At 48.5% G+C, this 20330-nt stretch overlaps 1 protein-coding gene across 9 annotated transcripts in view; it reads right to left on the minus strand.

The window, feature by feature from the left end:
* Window positions 1-20330, minus strand: part of PFKFB3 (6-phosphofructo-2-kinase/fructose-2,6-biphosphatase 3) — a 46400-nt gene that overhangs the window by 16634 nt on the left and 9436 nt on the right. For 8 of the 9 annotated variants that reach the window (XM_064703077.1, XM_064703078.1, XM_064703076.1 and 5 more), the window contains exons 1-5: window positions 5375-5568; window positions 917-1042; window positions 528-624; window positions 212-278; window positions 3-77 (exon numbers count right to left, since the gene is read on the minus strand). In XM_064703077.1, coding sequence (XP_064559147.1) covers window positions 3-77; window positions 212-278; window positions 528-624; window positions 917-1042; window positions 5375-5453 — 444 coding nt within the window. In that variant the 5' untranslated portion in view covers window positions 5454-5568. Of the gene's footprint in view, window positions 1-2; window positions 78-211; window positions 279-527; window positions 625-916; window positions 1043-5374; window positions 5569-20330 lie in introns of those variants that run through there. The other variant, XM_064703074.1, reaches the window with a different exon arrangement.

Below are 20330 nucleotides of genomic sequence, written 5' to 3' on the forward strand. Positions count from 1 at the left end.
ACCTTGAACCCGTTCTCTTTGGCAAAGTTTAGGATCATCCCTCTCCTCTCCCTCGTGGTATTAGTGGCATCAAAAACCTTTAAAAGCAAAAGATCTCAATTAGCACCACAAGGGCCTGGTTTCCCAGAGAGCCCCTCCTCAGAGGAAGGAACTGCAGAGGATGTTTGGGGTCAGCACAGCTGCCAAACCCCAGAGCACATCAGGAGCTCACCGCAATCTGCCCAGCCTCCTCCGTCAGGTACAGCTTCACATCCCTCAGGGCAGCCATGGCACATTGCCTGCAAAACGGGGACAGACATGTGGCCCTGGGGTCCTCAGGGTGTGGAGAACACCCTGAAGTCACCAATCCCACACAGATTCAGTTTTGAGCCCTCAGAATCCTTGGAAGAAAATCAGATCCCAACTCTGAATTTGAAGTCCAGGGGAAATTCAGAGCCCAGCTTCTTTGTCCATCAGCCCCAAACTGGGTAACTCTGCTCCCAACCATGGGCCTCAGCACCACGTGGGGCCAGGGAGCCCACCCTCACCTCCTGACTTTCATGGCCTCCTCGTTGTCAGGACGGAAGAAGTCATAGGAGCTGTAATGCTTCACAGCCTCGCGGCGATACTCCCCAACATTGAAAACTGGGTGGGAAACGGAAAAAACAAAAAAACAAACCATCAAAATGAGGGACATGACTCAGTTGTGTACCTTCTGCAGTTAAAGCAAGCTGGGGGCACGAAATTACATCCTCAGGGCATCCCTTGGTCTTCAAAGTGAAGGAGAGCCCAGGATACGAAAACACAGATATTTATATTTGGCCTGTAGGATCTTGGAAACATCCCCCACTAACTCCCATCTCCCAAAGCAGTGATCTAGAGGAATTCCTGAGGACCAGACCTCCTGCTTTCCCTTGGCAGCCAATGCAGGCCTCACCTTTTGTGGGGACACCGATCCAGTTGAGGTAGCGCGTCAGCTTCTTGGAGATGTAGGTCTTGCCACGGGCTGGGAGGCCAACCATGACTATCACAGTGGGGGAGTTGGCAAGCTGAGGCCCACAGGCTGCAAGGAAAAAGAACAGGAGCTGTTAATTCTCCAGTTCACCCTGCACTGACCCAACAAGGCACTTGTTTTCATCTGGACTCCTTCCAAGTCCTTCAGCAGCTGGAGGAAACATGAAAGCCACAGCAAGAACATCCTGATGGGTGCAAAGTGGGCAAGGAGCCAGCAGCTGGCCCAGGCTCCCTGGAGAGCCTCTGTGCCTCAATTTCCACATTTGCAACTCAAATAAAAAATAATTTAAAAAATAAAATTCAAAATCAAGGCAAGCACAACTTCACATTCCAATGGCTTGGCAATTCCATGAAAAGCTCAATGACAGCCAAGGACTCTGGACCCATCCCTGCAGCAGTGTTTGTGCTGAAATACCAGCTCTGGTCCAGATCTTCACCCACAGAAAGCATCTCCTAAAATATTTGACTAAATTTCTAGCTGACACACAACCAGCTAACTGGACTTTCTGAAGACAAACAAGGCAGGAGAACCGCAGAACTAACAGCATTTAAAAGTAGATATCCAAGTGCATTTATCCCCTTTTTCCTCGCAAACCCAAGCTCGGTTGTTGGGATTTTTCGGGGTTTTTTTTTTTTGGTTGGTTGGTTTTTTGGGGGTTTTTTTGTTTGTGTTTTTGGGGTTTTTGTTGTTGTGGTGAAGAGGGTCCATGTCAAACAGCTGGAAGGAAAACCCATTGGCAGCATTTGCAGGACAGGTGGGACCCTGCAGGGGATTTCTCACTCACCCTTCCTTCCATGCACCCGGTAAGCACAGAGACCTCATAGGAAAGGAATGCAGGAGTGAGTGGCTGGTGGCAGAGCCATAAAACCCCATTAATTATGGCCTGGGTAGAGAGCTCTGCCTGCCTAACACAGCTGGCTGAAGGTGGGACAGGGGATGCCAGGGGCTCCCTTGGATGGACACCTGGCTGGGGGAGGTTTTTGTCAGGAAAAGGGCAAAAAACTGAGAGGTACCCATAGAACATGCTAAGTACATCCCCTTTGAAGAAAATAAATAAATCCAGCAGCTGGAGAAACCAAATTAAGGCCACAAGGAAGATTTATGGCACTGGTACCCAGATGGCAGAGAGGAGCCACCCATCATCTTCCCAAGTTTCTCACCAAAGCAAACTCAGCACGCAAGAGATTCAAAAACTAACTAAAATATAATTTCTTTTTTTTTGTTTCATTCCCCAGGCTTGAGCTGCCCTCACTCCCTCCCTTTGTGCAACCTGCCCCCTGCCCAGCGCTGCATTTCAAAACCCCAGGGCAGCTCCCAAAGATTTTGGCAGCAAGTGCCAATTTTCTGTGCTGGGGCACAAAGGAGCTGTGCAACACACCCAGAAAAACACTTTCCCCCCTCCAACAATCTCACATCCTCATCCAAGCTATGGGTGCAAGTCTGTTTTGCATAAACCCCACACAATTATTAGATAAAGGGAGGAGGAAGGGATAACACCTGAATAAGGAAACTCTTCCTTTCCCTACCTGCCCGTGGACAAAGGGTCTCAAAGAGCAGAGCTAAGAGGATTTAGGGCCATTAAATAGCACTGCAAGAGTAAAGGGACAATGCTGGGCACTGTTCATGTCCCTGTGGCTCCAGGCAGCTGTGACAGCCCCAGGGCTGGCACTGTGTGGGCACACACGTGTCACCACCAAACACCCAAAATTCAGAATCTTTTCTGCCCTTGCACCATGGAACAGCACCTCCCAAAACACCACAGCATCAGCGAGCAACCTTTCATCAGCAATCTGAGCCCAAAGCAAAAGTCTCCGGGAAACTTTGCATCAGGGATGAAACAGAACCCAGTGTTTTGCTCCCGGTCCTTCACAAAGGCCCCATTCATCATTTCTTTTCACCGCTGCTGGGAAGCTATCAGGGATTTCAATGCATATTCATTGCTCCTTATCGACATCTAGAGCCAGGTAAGTCAAGGGCAGGGATGACTTTCAGGCTCAGTCGGGAGGGTATTTAACAGGAGCTTAGTAGGGAGGGTATTTAACAGGAGCTTATCACTTTTGCTGTTTGCCAGAAAGTCAGTGGGTAAAAGAGAAAGAGGAAAAAAAAATATAAAGAACACCCAGCCCAAAAGTGAAGGAAATTTGCTTCTATAAAAAGTAGGATAGAACAGCCACTTTCCCATTTGAGGCATTTTCACTGTCTCCTCCCAAGTATTCCCCCAAGCCCAGACTCCCGTTCTGTCAGTCCTATTTCATTTTCCCAGCTGCAATCCCAGCACCTTCCCTGATCCCACCCTGATGTCACCGCCACCGAACGGGACCATCCCCGCCGTGTGTCCCCCGCCCACCGAGCCCCAGGGACGGGGAAAAGCAGCCACAAGGACGGAGAGAGGCAGCGCAGCCCCTTCCCTGCCCGAGCATCCCCCTCCGCTATGCCCAGCCAGCGCCTTCCAGGGCTCCCCTTTCCCAGCCCCTACGTGAGAGACGTGCGGCGTGACAGCAATTTAATGGATCGCCGTCGAAAGGGCAGCTGGAGGAACCCCCGCAGCCTGCCCTGGACCAGCCAGCACACCATCGGAGTGGTTGTTTCACTCCCGGGATGGGCCATTCCCAGAGGATGCTCACACCCGGGATGCGCCCGCTCCCTGCAGGCATCGCTCTGGAAGTGGTCCCCGTTACCCTCCCTTCCCTCCCACCCTCGCTCTTTGTTGCTGCTGAGGAATTAACAGCATGTTTAAAATACCTCGAGTTAAAAAAAGAGTTTGCTAAAAAAAGCCTAAAAACCCTCTTCTCACATTGCACAGCGTGGCTCGCTCCCACCCCGAGAAAATATAATTACAAGCCACATTGTGTTATTAATAATCCCCTCGGTGCCTTAATATATCAAATATGTTAGTTTTTTTCCGCTACCAAAAGAGAGCTCTCGCTGAGAAACCCGGCGAACGAAGTGGCAAAAAACCACTGCATGCACAAGGGATTTCTTTCAGAGGTGCCAGTCCTTGAGAGAAGCCCAGCCACAGAGACACACGTGCAAAGCATTAAGCCGGGAGACGCTTTACCCCACTCTAAGCACAGCCCCTGGGCTGCCCAGATGTGCAGCCTGTTGCTGCAATCCCATTTCCTCGGCAGCTCCCGCTGCAGGGCTGCGCATCCCAACATCTGCTCCAGGGTGCCTGACCCACAGCCACGGGCGGCACCAGCTGTCAAGTTCACTCCGTGTCCATTTTTTAAAAAAATTATTATTTAGAAGGGGAAACTTTCCAGCCAAGGTAAATAAACATCGGAAGCGACTTTAAACGCCTGATGAAGGCAAGCAGCGGAAAGACTGATTCACGCAAAGCCACTTCCATCCCTCGCCAGGCTGCGAGTGCCACCCCCTCCATGCCGGCTCCGCGCATTCCTGCGAGGCTCCTTTAGAGCTGGGAGTCGCACAACCGGCAGCCTGTCAGTGTGGCTGCTAAAGAGCTGCTTCCTGAGCTTTCGGATTGGATCACGATTCAAGATTTGCTTTATAGTAACACCGGGATGACCCAAACATTTTTATATTGCGAGCTTCAGAGACAAGGGGAAACCAATGCACGAATTTCAGCGTTAATTTGTGCCTTCCCCTCCACCTGCCTCCCCATCCCCTCAGGGTTAAACAGTAAACTGCAAACGGCTGTGTCTGGTTGGGTTTTAAATACATTGCCCTAATCCTCCCTCCATCTCCCCCCAAAAAATTTTTAACACGCTAATTGGACAGGATTTGGAGCAACCCGGTCTAGTGGAAGGTGTCCTGTCACATGGCAGGAGGGTTGTGGAACGAGATTATCATTACGGTCCCTTCCAGCCCACACCATTCATGCTTCTACCATTAACAAATCCCCGGGAGAGCCGCTTGACACGGCGCAAATCCCGGCTGCGAGGTGAACAACCTGCGCCCTTCTTCCCTTTTAATTTAATCCCAGCGCTGGCAGCGCAGAGTGGAAATGGGGCCACGCGTGTGGCGGCACCTCCCCGCATCCTGCGGGGCCATGTGACAGCGGAATGCACCTTCCTGCCGTGCCTGAGTCACGGGATGGCAGCGCCGGGATGCTGGGGATGGGGCTGGGATGCGGGCACTCCCGGGATGCTGGGGCTGGGATGCTGGGGATGGAGGGATGCGGGCACCGCCGGGATGGCAGCGCTGGGATGCGAGCACCGGGGGGATGCTGGGGATGGGATGCGGGCACCCCCGGGATGCTGAGGCTGGGATGCGGGCACACCGAGGAGAAAGGATGCTGCAAAGAGCCCCGCCACGATGCGCAGAGAAAGGGGAAGAGGAAGAGTTCCACTCCCCATCCATCCATCCATCCCATCCCTCCATGCCATCCCACCGGGATGCTGCCGTGCCCGTACTCACAGCGGCGGGGCAGCGCCGGCCGGTTGTCATTGGGAAGCCAAATCTTCTGGATGCGGCTTTGCGTCAGCTCCATGGGCATTTTTAAAACAAAGGTCTTTTTGCGCTCCGCGTCCACCTTGATGCGTTTGAGGGAGGGAGGAGGAGAAATAAAAAAGGGGAGGGGGGGAGGAGGTGGGGGAAATATATAATAAAAAATAGAATAAAAAGGGGTTTTGTTTTGATCGGTGGTTTGGGCGAGCGGCTGCGGCGCTTTCGGATGCTGCTGCGAGCCTCGTGAAGGTTTTACGGCAGGAGGGGGAGGAGGAGGAGGAAGAGGAGGGCCGGGTCTGCAGGGCACAAAGCCGGGCAGGAATGGCCCCAGCGCAGCCGCTGCGCGCTGAGAGGGAGCGAGGGCGAGCCCCGATGGAAAGCGGGGTGGAAAAAAATATAGATATTGAAAAAAAAAAAAAGGAAAAATAAAATATCTTTCCTTTTAAATCGGAAAAAAAATGGCAAGAGAAGAAAGGCAGCAGAATCTCCACGCGAGGCAGCCGGGGAAGGAGCGGTGCTACAATCGCGGCTGCTGCTCGGGCCGGCTCCGCTCACGATGTGCCGGCAGCCGCCGCGCCGCCTCTTTCTATCCCGACAGGCCGGCACCGCCTCCGGGGCGGGGCGGGACGGGCCGGGCCGGGCCGGGCGGGCGCTGCGGCGCCGCCGAGGAGGAGGAGGAGGAGGAGGAGAGGGAGGAGGAGGGGAAGGAGAGGGAGGAGAAGGAGGATGGGGAGGAGGATGAAGGAGCGGATGCCGGCGCGGCCCCTGGCGCCCCCTGGCGGCCGCGGCCCGCGCTGCAGCGCGGACAAAGGACGCGCTTTGTTCCGCGGGGGGAGCGCGACACCGACCCCGCCCCCACCGCGGGGATCTGGGGCGCGCAGGGGACCCCCAGGCCAAAATATTCATGGTCAAATAAATGCCCTATTTCATCTCTCGCGTCTTGTCAATCAACGAGGGAAAACAATGTAAAATGATGCAAAATGATGTAAAATTATGGAAATTGAATTTAATTTTTTAATGGAAAATGGAAACTCGACAATAAAAAACTTTTTAAAAAATGCTTTCAAAATAAAAAAGGAGTAAAAGGTGTAAAGAGAAAAATATTAATTAAACATTAATTAAGAAAATAAAATAGGGAATAGAGGAGAAAATAAGAAGGGGGAAAGGAAATTAAAAACATGGGAATAAAGTTGAACAAGATAAAAAATAAAATTAAAAATAAGCAACTAGAGACAAATAAAATAAAAACAATTTAAAAAAAATAGAGGGGGAAAAAAGAGAAAGGAACCCTAAGTACAACAGCGGTGGGATGCGGGGGGGGCTCCGCTGCGCGCCCCTTGCGCCGCTCACTCCGCGGCCAGCGGGTTCGGGCCGGGGGTCCCGGGGGATGCCGGGGGGTCCCGGGGGGCCGGGGGATGCCGGCCCTGCGCTCCTGCACGTCGCTCACGTCGCACATGCGGTGCCGCTTGCGCCGCCTCCCCCGGAGGGGATGCCCGGGATGCGGCGGCTCCGCCTCCGCCCGCGGCCACCGCGGCTGCTCCGCCCCGCTCCGCGTCCCTCCGCCAGCAGCAGCGCTGGGGATGCTCCGCGGGAGCCTCTGCTCTCAGACGGGCGCAAAATGCTGATTTTTAACCAATATTTTTTAAAATTAATATTATTTTCATTTAATAATCTCGTTTCATTATTTATTATTTAATGTTTTCATGAAATGATTTTTTTTCATTTTACTATCATTTAATTTTTCTTTTTTAAAGTTTTTCATTATTTATTTCATTTTATTTTTTCATTATTGTTTCTTTTCATTTCATTTTTATATTTAATGTTTTCTAATTAACTATATTTCTTTTTCATTTAATTTTTTCATTATTTCATTTTATTTTATTTTTTCATTATTATTTCTTTTTTCATTTTACTATTATTTGTTAATTAATGTTTTCCTAATTTTTTCATTATTTTAATTATTTTTTATTTTACTAAAAATTTATTTGTTTAATTAATAAATTAATTGTTAATTTTATTATTTTTTATTTTACGAATAATTTAATTTTCATATTACTAATAATTTAATTATGCCATGTTCATATACAATAAATAATAAAATATAATAAAAATCAAAACTGTAATAAGAATAATGATAATAATAATAATGATGATAATAATAATTATACCATTTTTTATTTGTTTATTAAATGTCTTAATCCACTCGCCATGTTCCTACAAGTTATATTTCCACTCTAAATTAGGCTGCAAACTGCACCCCAGCAATGCTGACACCCCCACACAGCTTCTGTTTGCAGCACGGAGGGGTTGGGACCACCCTGAAAATTCCTGTGATGGTGCCCAAATCCCAAACACGCAGGTGCCCAAACCCCCTTGTCCCCCAGCACTGATGGGGATGGTCCCACCTGGCATGGAGGGGTTTCTTTGGGAGGATTTTGGGAATTTGCCACAGCAGGGAAATGTGGGATTGTGTCATGGGTGGGAAGAGCTGTAGAGGTGGGAGCATCTGCTTTGATGGTGTTTAATACAGCAAATTTTGCTTCAGAATTTAAAGCCTGCTAAGGAGCATCTCAGATACCTAAAATGTTCAATAATCTTTTTTTACTTAGGGCATCTTCCTTCTCTGGAAGCAAAGGCTTGTATTTTTATAACGCATTTAGAAGGAAGATATTTCTGGCTAATTCCTTACATGGAGCCAAGCTGAAGTAAAAAGTGCACAATCTTTCCCTCTCCTACACAAGGGGAAAAAATATTCACAGGCAAAAAGAAAAAAAAATTAAAAAGAAATTTTAAAAAAAGCTACTATGAGGGAGCTGGAAAAGAACCAGAGATTTGGGGTGTGGGAAGGAAGATGGGAGAGAGCTGTGAGTGCTCCAGTTGGCAAGGATGGGATGGGAGTGAGGCACAACAGCTCTCCCTGCACCACTCTGCACAAAATCCCCAAATCCTTTTCACATGTAGGGCAGCAGAAAGTCTGTTCCCAGCTAGAGCATGAGTCAGAAGGAGGACAAAAATTCACATGATTTCACAGGACGAGGAATTCAGGCATCATCATCATCATCATCCCCCTTCCCCCAGCAGCTCTGTCCCCTCTCCACGGCTCTTTCCCACCTCACAAATCACCACCCCCACGACATGAAAAGGAGCCCGAAAGCGAAACCCTGCCTGAATTAAAATCACAGTCGCTTCAAATTAGATCCACCTAGTGACTCTTGGCTTAGAAACTCCCAAATAACTGGAGCGGAAAGCTTCGACTCCTAAATAAGTGGCCTGGATTTCAAAGGCACCAGCACCCAGCTGCTGCCAGGGAGGTCAGCTGGAAGAAGCATTTCTATTTTTAAGGCACTTGCACCCTGGGGGGAGGGCAGGGATGGCACTAGGTGCACTCACAGGATTATTTTTTTTCCCCCTCCCAAACCGTGCTATGCAAAATCCCAGCTTCCTAAAAATAGCACCTGCAGTGGTAAATAAAACGCTGCTGGCAGCTGCTGTGATAAGAAGCCCAAGGGGGGTGCTTAGCTCAGCGATTTTTCAGGAAATCAAGTCACTGGTGCAGCCTGGATGCTGTCAGGAAGATGTGTCAGCTGCTGGAGAGCCACCACAGGCACAGGGTGACACGGGACAGACAAACAGACAGGGGTGCTGTCCCACACTGAGGGGCAGAGGGTGGAGCGAGGAATCCACCAGCCAGTGTGTAGGAATTGGCAGATATTTAATAAATGAGAAGGGACAGGGGTATAAATGCAATGCCAGGGTTTGAAATGTGAAAATCACGGGGGTAAATGGGAAAAAAATTGACCTTAAGAGTCCAAGGGATGAATGCAGCATGTCCAGAGAGGTGGGAGAGGGAAGTACAAAAAGGGAAAGTCTGGAAGAGAAGGGGGAAAACTCAATTTCTGTGAGAATGGGATACCTGCTTCTTATGGGGTTTACAGTCTTCAAACTTCTCTGAAACACCAAAACTAAAACCTCACAATTCCCTCTTTTGTTCCACGGCTGCTCCAACGTCAAACTCACCTAGCAACCCATCCTGAACAGTGGCTCTGGATGCATCCCAAAATAACAGCTCCAGACTTCATTCTCCATCCCCTTTGGAAGAACCCACTGGTCACCAGCCAGCCTTCCCTGTCATCAGAATGCCAGCACCAACTCTGACTAAGCCATGATTCACCCTCCTCTTCTCATGTCTTTTTTTTTTTTAATTTATTTATTTGATTCCCTCTAAAGGAAACTTGGAAGGGAAGGACCAGTCACGTTCCTGCCTACATTCAGTGCAGCACACATCCTCTCCTTTGGATGTACAGGGGGAAGAGATGCCTGGTGGGATCCCAGTCACACATCCAGGAATTCTTTGCATGGTTAGGGTGCCTGGGAGCTGTGTGTACATCTCTGTGTAGGTGCAGCCACACACTGTGCTCCGTTCATGTCAGGGCAGCTTCATCTGCAGCACTTTCCAGCGTGGCCTTGGTTTATCAGCCTGGAATGTGGGCACAGAGCTCAGAACCACAGCAGGGTTTGGGTTTAAAGGGATTTTCAAGATCATCCAATCCCACCCCCTGCTATAAGAAACAACTTCCACTATCCCAGGGTGCTCCAAGCCCTGTCCAACCTGGCTTTGAACATTTCCAGGGATCCAGGGGCGGCCACAGATTCTCTGGGCACCCTGTGCCAGGGCCTCACCACACCCACAGGAAGGAATTTCTCCCTAATATCCCATCTAAATCTACTTTCATCCAGTTTAAAGCTGTTCCAAAGTGCTCCCTACCCCGGGAGAGTGGTTGCAAAAGTCAGGCAGCAGCTGCCCAGACTCTTATTAATGCATTTATGACATTTTCTTGCAACTGAAAAAATTATTCCTCTGGGCTGACCAAGGGGAATTTATACGGTTTTCAGGGGAAAAAAAACCAAAACCAACCAAACAAACCAACAGAAAAAAAATCGCTAAATTTTGCACTTACAAAAAAAATTAAATAGTGGGATACTGGAAAAGCCAAGAAAATTATCTGCCACATTTTTCGGGGAATTAAATGCTTTCAAAAAGGTCAGGAAGGAAATCAAGTGGTTGATGTACCCCTCCCCTTGCCAGCTGGATGCTGAGTAGTTTTCACTGCTGATGGCGCTTTCTTTGGAAGGACTTGAGAAAAAGCTGCTGCGGGTCAGCCTGGTGGCGGGGAGGGTGCTAAAAAGTCTGATTTTATCAGGCTGATAAAAATGTTTGGATTTGGAGAGGCAGCTGGAGTTCACGGTCCTTTGCGCCTGCAGTTTTCAATTGCCTCCCTCGCCCCTCGCAGGTATTTCGGTTACAGGAATAAACAAACAAGGAACGAAGTGTGAACTGTACCTGCATCACCACCCTCCCTCTCCCTCATCCCACCCAGCTCCTGATGCCCGGGAGGGAACACCAAGATCTCCTGCATCTGTCCCTGTAATGGATTGGGGTGAAATTGAAAAAGAGTTTTTTATTTCCCCTCCTCTAAACAAGTTGTGTTTTGCTTCCTCATTTCTTGCCTGTCACCCCCCCGTTCTTGCAGTCTCACGCTGCTTTTCTTCCTCCTGCTGCAAAGGGGAACAGAAACCAAGCCAAAACATCTCCTCACGATATTATTTGCAGACAGCAACATTAGGGAATCACAGAATGGTTTGGTTCCCGTTAGGGAATCACACAATGGTTTGATTCCCATTAGGGAATCACAGAACGGTTTGGGTTGGAAGGGACATAAAAGATTACCCAGATCCAACCCCCTGCCATGGGCAGGGACACCTTCCACTATCCCAGGTTGCTCCAAGCCCCATCCAACCTGGCCTTGGACACTTCCAGGGATCCAGGGGCAGCCACAGCTTCTCTGGGCACCTGTGCCAGCACAAATTCTGTGCCACAAATAGGAACAAACAAATGATCCCAGACAGGGTTTCCTGCAGGGATTTAGGGTTCCTCAGCAGGGATTTGCCCTGAAATCAGGGGAGAGCTCCTGGTCCCTCTGCAGCAGGGAGGGCTGAGCCCTGCCCGGGGCGCAGAATGCAGGGCAGGAACATCGTGTGCCCCAGGGCTCTCCCTCCTTTCACCCACCAGTGCAGACACGAGTGCTCCTTCCTGGCTGTGCACGAGCCGTGCAGTTTTCAGCCTGTTGCACCCTCTAATTGCACCTGGTGTGCTCATGAAACTCCTTCCTGGGCAGGTTGTAAGGAATTCCAGTCATTGCTGACAGCAGCTGGGCACTGGGACACCACGGGGCTGCCACAGCCTGCCTGTGGCTGCAGCTCTGCCTAAAAATAACCACGAGCAGAGCAGAGAAAGGGGGGAAATTCAGCTTGTGGCACTGAGAAAGCAGGGCTGAGCCCCAGAGGGGGAAATCCCCACCAGGGCACGGGGCATTGCTCACCCCGCTATCAGCCCCTGTCAAACACTGCACCCAGGGCTGGCCTCGCTTTCCTGGCAGCCAAGGACAGGAAAAGCCAGGAAGGGGGGGCAGAAATGCAGAATTCAGGCTCATTCAGCTGATATAGCAAGTTGGGGACCTGCTGGTTTTGCTCAGCCCTCTGCTCTGAGCTCCCTGTGTGGTGTCACTGCCACACTCTGAACCATGCAGGAACTCCTTCAAGTAAACTCCTCCTTCAAGCCAACACTCTGCAAAGTTGTTTGTTTGTTTAATTTCTTTTAGTTTATAAATCTTCAGGCAGGAGGACAAGGGTTCAAACCTTATTTTCTTTTCAGTGGTTGGATTTGTGCCCTAACTTAAAGGTGTTTGGTTATACCTGGCTGAGTTAAAGGGTAGCAGGAAGGGAAATGGGAGTTGTAAATGCAATGCCCGGCTTTGATGAATATGGGGAAGAAGTAAGGAGGAGAGCCTGGATTCAATCTCAATTTATCAAATTAAAAGTAAAATCAATCAAGGTTTCCTCCACTGTCCTCAGAGAGGTGGAAATGCACATCCAAATGTGTCTTGGATGATCCTTGGGAAGACCCAGTAAATCTTAAGACCAAAAATGGAGAGGTGTACAATGGGTGTCCATTAGCCAGGACTGATAACCCCAAGGGAACCTCCCAGATGGAGGTTCATATTTAAGAAAGGAGCTTTATTTGTAATTTTAAAAAATTATTGCATTCCGTAGTTCTCAAAAAATATAATTTGGAGATAACACTCCGAAGCTGCAAACATGCATTAAAGCAGGGACATTTCTCAAAGCTGGCAGGTCTGCTCAGAAACTGGTCCAGGAGGATTGAGCAATGTCCTGTGAAAGTTCCTGACTGTACAAGACTAGTGCAAAACAAAACTCACCCCATAAACGGGCTAAACCATAAAGATAATTGACTCCATAGGTGGCAGAGAGGGTAGATTTAGGGTAGATATTGTAAATAAATTATTTACTGTGAGGATGGTGAGGCCCTGGCACTCAGAAGTTGTGGCTGCCCCATCCCTGGAAGTGTCCAAGGCTTGAAGCAATGTATTTTTGTGGAAGGTGTCCCTGGCCATGGCAGGGGTTGAAGCTGGATGAGTTTAAAGGTCACTTCCATCCCAGGTCATTCTGTGATTCTACGAAACACGGGTTTCTAAAAGTAGTTATGGGGTAATTAAATGGCAAGAGGTTGGGATATTCCAGTCTCAGGAATTTAATACTGGTTCTTCTAGAAACGAAACCTGGCTGCAGAAGTTCAGGCTCGGTCTTAATAACAAGGGTTAAAGAGTGCAGATCAGTCAGAGAGCCACAATTCAGGTTTTGGCATTGTCAGAGCTTCTGAAAAGACAATATTCACATTATCTTGACACTGGGTTGAGCCTTCTACTTCCAGGTACTTTTAGTTGTGTGAAAGGAACACTTCCCTGTTTGCACTGTTATTTTAAGGTGTGAAATTCCCCACTGAAAATCCTGGGATTGCTTTAGGGTGTAAATCCACAGGCTGTTGAACCTGACTTCAGGTTACCTCATCCCTAATCAAGAGGCCACAGCCACCTGCGACAAGGCACTGATCCAGCAGAAAAATCCTGCTGCTCTGAGAGAAAAGTGTGTTTACAGGGCTGCTGTGTCCCGGCTGCCAGATCAGATGTTCCCTGTCCTGCTGCTGCCAGCAGAACTTGGCATGTGTTACCACAGTGCCTTCTCTGGGAAAATCAGCAGAATTACAGTCATGTGCTCATGTCGCAGACAACTTTCATGAAAAATCCTTTCCTTACGATTTTTCCTCCTGAGAAGCTGAGAGGCCTCAGGAACAAAATGCAAACAATGATTATCTGCTGCTGTGGAATGCAACAGGTGCATCTGTGATTTGCCCATGTTGGTTGTTTCTAATTAATGGCCAATTGCAGTCTGGCTGGCTCGGACAGAGAGCCGAGCCACAAACCTTTGTTATCTTTCTTTTCCTATTCTATTCTTAGCTAGCCTTGTGATGAAATCCTTTCTTCTATTCTTTTAGTATAGTTTTAATGTAATATATATAATAAAATAATAAATCAGCCTTGTGAAACATGGAGTCAGATCCTTGTCTCTTCCCTCAACATAAAATCTCTGTGAACACTGTCACATGCTCACACCCGAACCAGACCTAATTTAGGATTTTAATGGTTTAACCCCGGCTGGGAGCTCAGCCCACTCACTCTGATCCCCCGCAGTAGGATAGGGGAGAAAACTGGAAGGTAAAAGTGAGAAAACTCATGGGTTGACATACAAACAGTTTAATGGGTAAAGCAAAGGCCACATGCACAAGCAAAGCAAAACAAGGAATTCACTCCCCATTTCCCACATGTTTCCAGTGATCCCCAGGAAACAGAGTTCCATCACATGCAGTGGTGGCTTGGGAAGGCAAACACCATCACCCCTTTCCTAAACACAACAAAATGGAATATTTTATGGAATATTTTTGGTCAGTTTGGGGTCAGCTGTCCTTGCTCTGTCCCCTGCCAACTCCTTGTGCCCCCCCCAGCCTCCTCAGTGGTGGGGTGAGGAGCAGAAAAGCCTTGACTCTATGTAAGCCCTGCTCAGCAAAAACAAAAATATCTCTGTATTATCAACACTGTTTTGGCCACCAGTCAGAATCACAGAGCAGCAGCTCCTCTGGAGAAAATCAACCTGTCCCAGCCCAAACCAGCACAGTGCTGCAAAGCAACGCAGCATTTTGGAGCTCTGATGGGAAGAACAAAGAATTCCAGCCCTCCTGTATGAGTAGATTGCTAGAGGATTTATTTTCATGGAGGTGCCCAGTGGCTGAAGTTGATTGTGCTCATGAAGAACTTAATTCCCAGGTGGGATGCAGCTCTCCAGGTCTGCTGCCTGCAGGGCTCGGTGCTGGATGTGAAACCCCCCATGGATGATGAATCTGCGCAGCCCATGATCCCCCTCCGGAAATCTCAGCCTGTCATTATCCCCTGGACTTTGCTATTGAACTGTTTCCCAACTTCTCATTACCACCCACCTTTCATTAAGAGCCCGGATCGTTATCTCGTCATTGCAGGTTATTAAATCCAACAATGGCAAAGGCTGTGGCCTTTCTGCCGCTGACTCACCTCATTATGTAACAAGCCCGGGCCAGTGACAACCTCAGCATCGTCATGGTGACAGCGAAGCCTCTAAAAAAGTTGTAGGCAATGATGTGGTGAAGTCAGACACACCAGAGATGCTGGGGAATCTCTTCAAAGTAGTGCAAAAAAAAACCCCTAAAACACAAAGCTCTGGGGGAGAACATGGGTTTGTGTTTCTGATCATCAAGGGGACTTGCTTGTAGGCAGCAGCGGGCAGCAGATTAATCACAGCCCAGGAAAAAAAGGGTATTTTTTAATCTCAGGTCTCAACCCCCGCTGATAATCAGTTTGGCTCCTGATGCAGGGCCTTTTGAAGCAGCATCCCAGAAGGATGTGCACTGCCTGGGAGGCTCGGATGGAAAGGCTCCCCTGAGGGATGCTGAGCAGGGAGGAGGCGTTGAAGCTCTCAGCTCCTGCTGTTCTGCCTCCATCCACTGCAAAGCTGTGGGTAGAGTTTGGGGAAGGATTTATGTAATTTTGGGGTGTCTACAAGGAATTGGTCACCTTCGACCACTTTTACCACCTGTGGAGAGAAATGGGACCTCACTTGCACAGGGAACAATCCAGCTGCCCTGCTGTGGGTACTGACCTCAAACCAGGGTGAGATGTGTCCTGGAGGAGTTTGTGTCCTCTGAGCATGGAGGGGACCTCAGAGCTGTGCCCAAAACCATTCCACACACACCTCAGTGCTCGAGGTGACCCAAAACACAGGTCCTTGTCCAACCCAGAGCCCCATGCAGGGAGGCAGAGCAGAGCTTTGCATGTTGAAATCGTGTACGTGCCGAGAACCTTCCCACCCACACCTCACCTCTGTGAGCACGCCTGCCCCATGGACAGCCTGCTCGCCCCTGCTTCCTCACGGGGCTGGCGTGACCCAGACAATGCTTGCCCAACAGGGGCCCACACGCCCCAGCTCTGGCCAAGGAGAGCCACTTTGGGACCAGCAGCACCCCCGGGGCTGAGCTGTGCCCTGGATCTGCCTCCCCAAGGGCTCCTCTCTCCATTCAGCTGCTGGAAACCACAAGGTGAGCTCTAAGTCTCCCACTTTTCCAAAGTGCTGCCATGTGCTTTTAAATTCAAGACCTGCAGGCACTGCTTGTAGGAGCTCTGTGAAAGACAGGTGAGAGGGAAAGTGTGGGGTCAACAAGCTGAAATTTAGAATACTAAGGGCCAGATTTGTTTCCATATCTTTTGCTGGAGCTCCTTACAGTCACAACCTCTCTCAGGGAACCTCGAATTTCCTAACACCTCTCCTTAACCAAGTTTTGGACCCAAATCACTGGAATCAGATCACACAGATTGCTGGAATGCAGAAATTAAATAACCAAATTTCCTTATCATGGTTTTCTTAAAATTCTTCCACTTACAGAGCAATGATTTTAGTGCATTTAAGTCCAAGTATATGATTTTAATTTGTGTATTTCATTTACTTTTTTTCTATGCCAAGGAGACCTGGCTGGGGGAGAAAAAAAAGTCTCAAATTATTAAAAAACATCTACAGAATTTGTTTCTTCTTTCTCTGATATTTTCCAATCAGACATGAAAAATATTAATGGAAAATGTCTCTGGAATTTTGGGGCAAGCTGAAACAATATGGGGAGCTTGCTGCCAACATATTTTCTCAAATACATTTATATTTTCCAACCCGCAATGACAAGCTGATAACAGCTCCTTGTGGGGGGGGAAAAAAAAAGGAAAACTGAGCTGAATGTTTAGATTTCTGCCCTGGAGTTTAACAGGGAGCAGCAAAGCAGCATCTGGGTGCCTGGCAGGGGTCACAAGGAGAGATGTTGTGCTTCAGAGCACTTGGGAGGGCCTCAGTTTTCTCCCAAATAATTGCTGATACTTGAGCTGAGAGCCAGAGCCAGGAGGGCATGGCACAGGTGGAAACACATCTTGGCCATTGATTATGACTCATCCTCACTGAATAAAACTGGAGATGGGGGAAAACCACTTTTGTTGTGTCTGCTTCAGCATTTCCAGCAACACCACCCATTAGGGAATCACAGAATGGTTTGGGTTGGAAGGGACGTAAAAGATTACCCAGTTTCACCCCTTCCACCATCCCAGGTTCTCCAAGACCCATCCAGCCTGGCCTTGGACACTTCCAGGGATCCAGGGGCAGCCACAGCTGCTCTGAGCACCCTGTTCCAGCACAAACTCTGTGCCACAAATAGGACACCTCTCAAAACAAACAGATGACCCCAGGGCAGGGGCTCACCTCACATTTCCATCCCCCTGTGCCCCCCTGCATGGCCCTGGTGGGTCCCTGGGCTGATGACTGTGGTGACAGCACGGCCACAGCCAGGGTTTCACATTTCCCAGCCCAGCTGTTTACCCAGAGCTCAGCCCGAAGGAAAACAACTCCTAGACAGTCAACAACAGATCTGAAGGACACCCGACTCCTGGGCAGGCCTTCCTGCCAGCTTCCCTATAAAGGAGAGCCAGGCTCAGGCTCAAGGCATGACCTCCCTTCAGTTCATGTTGTTGTTAACCAGGCTGGACAGCCCCAGGCTCCTGATTGATGGGCACCTTTCACCCACTGCCGGGTGCAATGCTTGTGCTGCCTCAGGGGATCCAGGATGGTCACTGGGACACTGGGAGATACAGTTTGTACCCATGGAGCAGAGCCCAGAGCAATTCCCAAACCTGTCAGCCACGCAAAAACAGCTGTGGCTAAGGGGGATCCCACCAAGATGGGTTTGTGTGACCGTGTTCACAAGGGGTCCCAGGATGAGGGAAGAGATGAGGATCTGACTCCATGTTTCAGAAGGCTGATTTATTATTTTATTATATATATTATATTAAAACTATGCTAAAATAATAGAAGAAATTATTTAATCAGCTAGCTGAGAATAGAAAAAGAATGAAAACAAAAGCTTGTGGCTATGTCCTAACACTTCAACCAGACTGTAGCACCAAGTGCCATGTCCAATCCCACTACCTTCATTAAATTACCTTCTGATCCACCTTCTGAACCCTGGAGTCTTTCATTCTATCCCTGACTCAACAGCACCAGGAGGGGTTCAGCTCAGTTTTTAGGGATATCTAAATTCTAAGCCTGTAATTAAAGCCAGGCAGTGCTTGAGGAGGGGCTTGTGACCGTGTTCACAGGGGTCCGAGGATGAGGGAAGAGATGAGGATCTGACTCCGTGTTTCAGAAGGCTTGATTTATTATTTTATGATATATATTATATTAAAATTATACTAAAAGAATAGAAGAAAGGATTTCATCAGAAGGTTAGATAAGAATAGAAAAAGAAAGAATGAATAACAAAGGCTTGTGGCTCGGACAGAGAGTCTGAGCCAGCTGACTGTGATTGCCCATTAATTAGCAACAACCACATGAGACCAATCACAGATGCACCTGTTGCATCCCACAGCAGCAGATAATCAATGTTTACATTTTGTTCCTGAGGCCTCTCAGCTTCTCAAGAGGAAAAATCCTAAGGAAATGATTTTTCATAAAAGATGTGTGTGACAGGTTTGGGATGAAGGTGGGGCAGCCAGAGGGCCACAGGAGCTGTAGCACCTGCAGGACACTCTTAGAGCATGGATGTGCTGTGCCTCTAAACACTGGCACTCATTCCAGACCCAACCAGCTGAATATCCCCGAAAACCCATCTCAAACCCACCTCAAACCCATTTCAAACCCATTCCAACCCCATCTGAGCCCAGAGCCAGAGCAAGCACAGCTCCCTTGCACACGTGCAGGAGCGCACACAGCCGCCCCAGCCCTGGCAGCCTCCAGTGCCTCGGGATGCCACTCACAAATCTGGTCCTCTTGCATTCAGGCAGAGCCAGTCATCGATGACAGGGGTGACTAAAGCTCAGCACTGGCACATGCCAGCCCCGTCCCACGCTGCTGCCTTGTCCCATCTTGCCTGCAGCTGGGCCACCCAGCCCCGTGTGACAGCACAGCCAAGCCAGGCTGGAAAAGGTAACCTCAGGTCGTCCAGAATTTGGGCTAGGAAAGTCACATCCATAAAAAAAAAGAATGCTTCCCACCCTCGTGCCTTCCACCTAATTGCTGCTGTTGCAACAGCCCTACATGATTTAATGGTTTATTGCATTGTTCTTTTATTTATGGTGTAAATGTTTTGGACGTGATCGGTTTCTCAGCAGCTCAGCTGCACTCAAAAATTATTAAGAGAAGAAAAAAAAAAGGGAAAGGAGAAACACGACAGCAACCAGAGGTGATTTAATGTTTAAGGGAAACAAAGGCTTTGCTGACTGTGCTCCCCTGTGCACATGATCTTCACAGCTGGCAGGAGGTGGAAATCCATTCCCTGCCTTTGGCAAAGCCACCCTGAAGAAAAAAATAAACACAAAAATCACTGCTGGCAGGTGCCTCTTCTGCCTCAACTCATCCTGCTCAGCTTGGCTCAGCAACATGGAGATTTTGGTGGTGAAGCTACTTCTGAGTCCTTCTTCCCCACCCCAAAACCTTGTCCTCAGCAATGAATGACATCCAGCTGGAAATGGACCCAGGCTGGAAAAAAAAAATCCAAACTCTACCATTTATTTTTGTTTATTATTATTCTATATACTGTTTATTCTATAAATTTATTTTTCTTTATTTTGTGCTGAATGGGAATGTTGTTTTGTGAGCATGGATCCATCCCTGGAGCACTTGGTGTTGGCATAAAGCCATCCCACATTCCTTTTGTGGAAGGGCTTTATCAGGAGCATGCCTAAGTCCAAATCACAGCCTCAGCTATGTCCTGCTGCTCCTGTGAGAAATCCCTTGCTAATAAGGAGGATTTCTAAGAAAGTCAGTGAGAAGGAGGGAAAAAAAAAGTAAAATTCTCAAATTTCTGCTCCAGCCATGTTGGAGTCTCCTACTGGCATTAGGGTGAGTGCTTGCCTGGGTCATACCTGACATGAAAGCATGAGTTTCCTCCAAATAAATTCATATTGGTGACTGAGGAGCCTTTATTTTGCACTTGTGCCAGTGACCTGGCAGTGCCCACTTGCATTTTTGGGGTGGAAAAGTTTGGTCTCCTGGGCACAGAACTCAGCAGTTGTTCAGTCCTCACCTTCAAACCCATGAGCAGGACCCAGTGCAACCCTGCTTATCCCCTAGTAAAGGCAGCTGAAATATCCTGGCTGAACAGAAACTGAAACTGGGAAGCCACATCCCTCCTTGGGGCTCATGGATTTGGAAGCAAGAGACAAAATACCCAATTTTCCTCTCAGTACTGATGTGTTTTTGGGCTTACCTAGGAACAGAGGCCAAAGTTAAAAGAATAAAAATGGATATATTTAATGAAGGACCTTCAGGTACATTAAGGGCAGACAAAATGTCCCCAAGGGGCTACACTCAAAAATGAAAAACCCAACAAGTTTCACAGACATATATGACTTTGGTCCATCTGCATATCAGGGGTTGATGAAGTCACATACCCCCAGTT

This window comes from Zonotrichia leucophrys, chromosome 1A (genome assembly GCF_028769735.1).
Source record: "Zonotrichia leucophrys gambelii isolate GWCS_2022_RI chromosome 1A, RI_Zleu_2.0, whole genome shotgun sequence".
Classification (NCBI taxonomy): Eukaryota; Metazoa; Chordata; class Aves; order Passeriformes; family Passerellidae; genus Zonotrichia; species Zonotrichia leucophrys.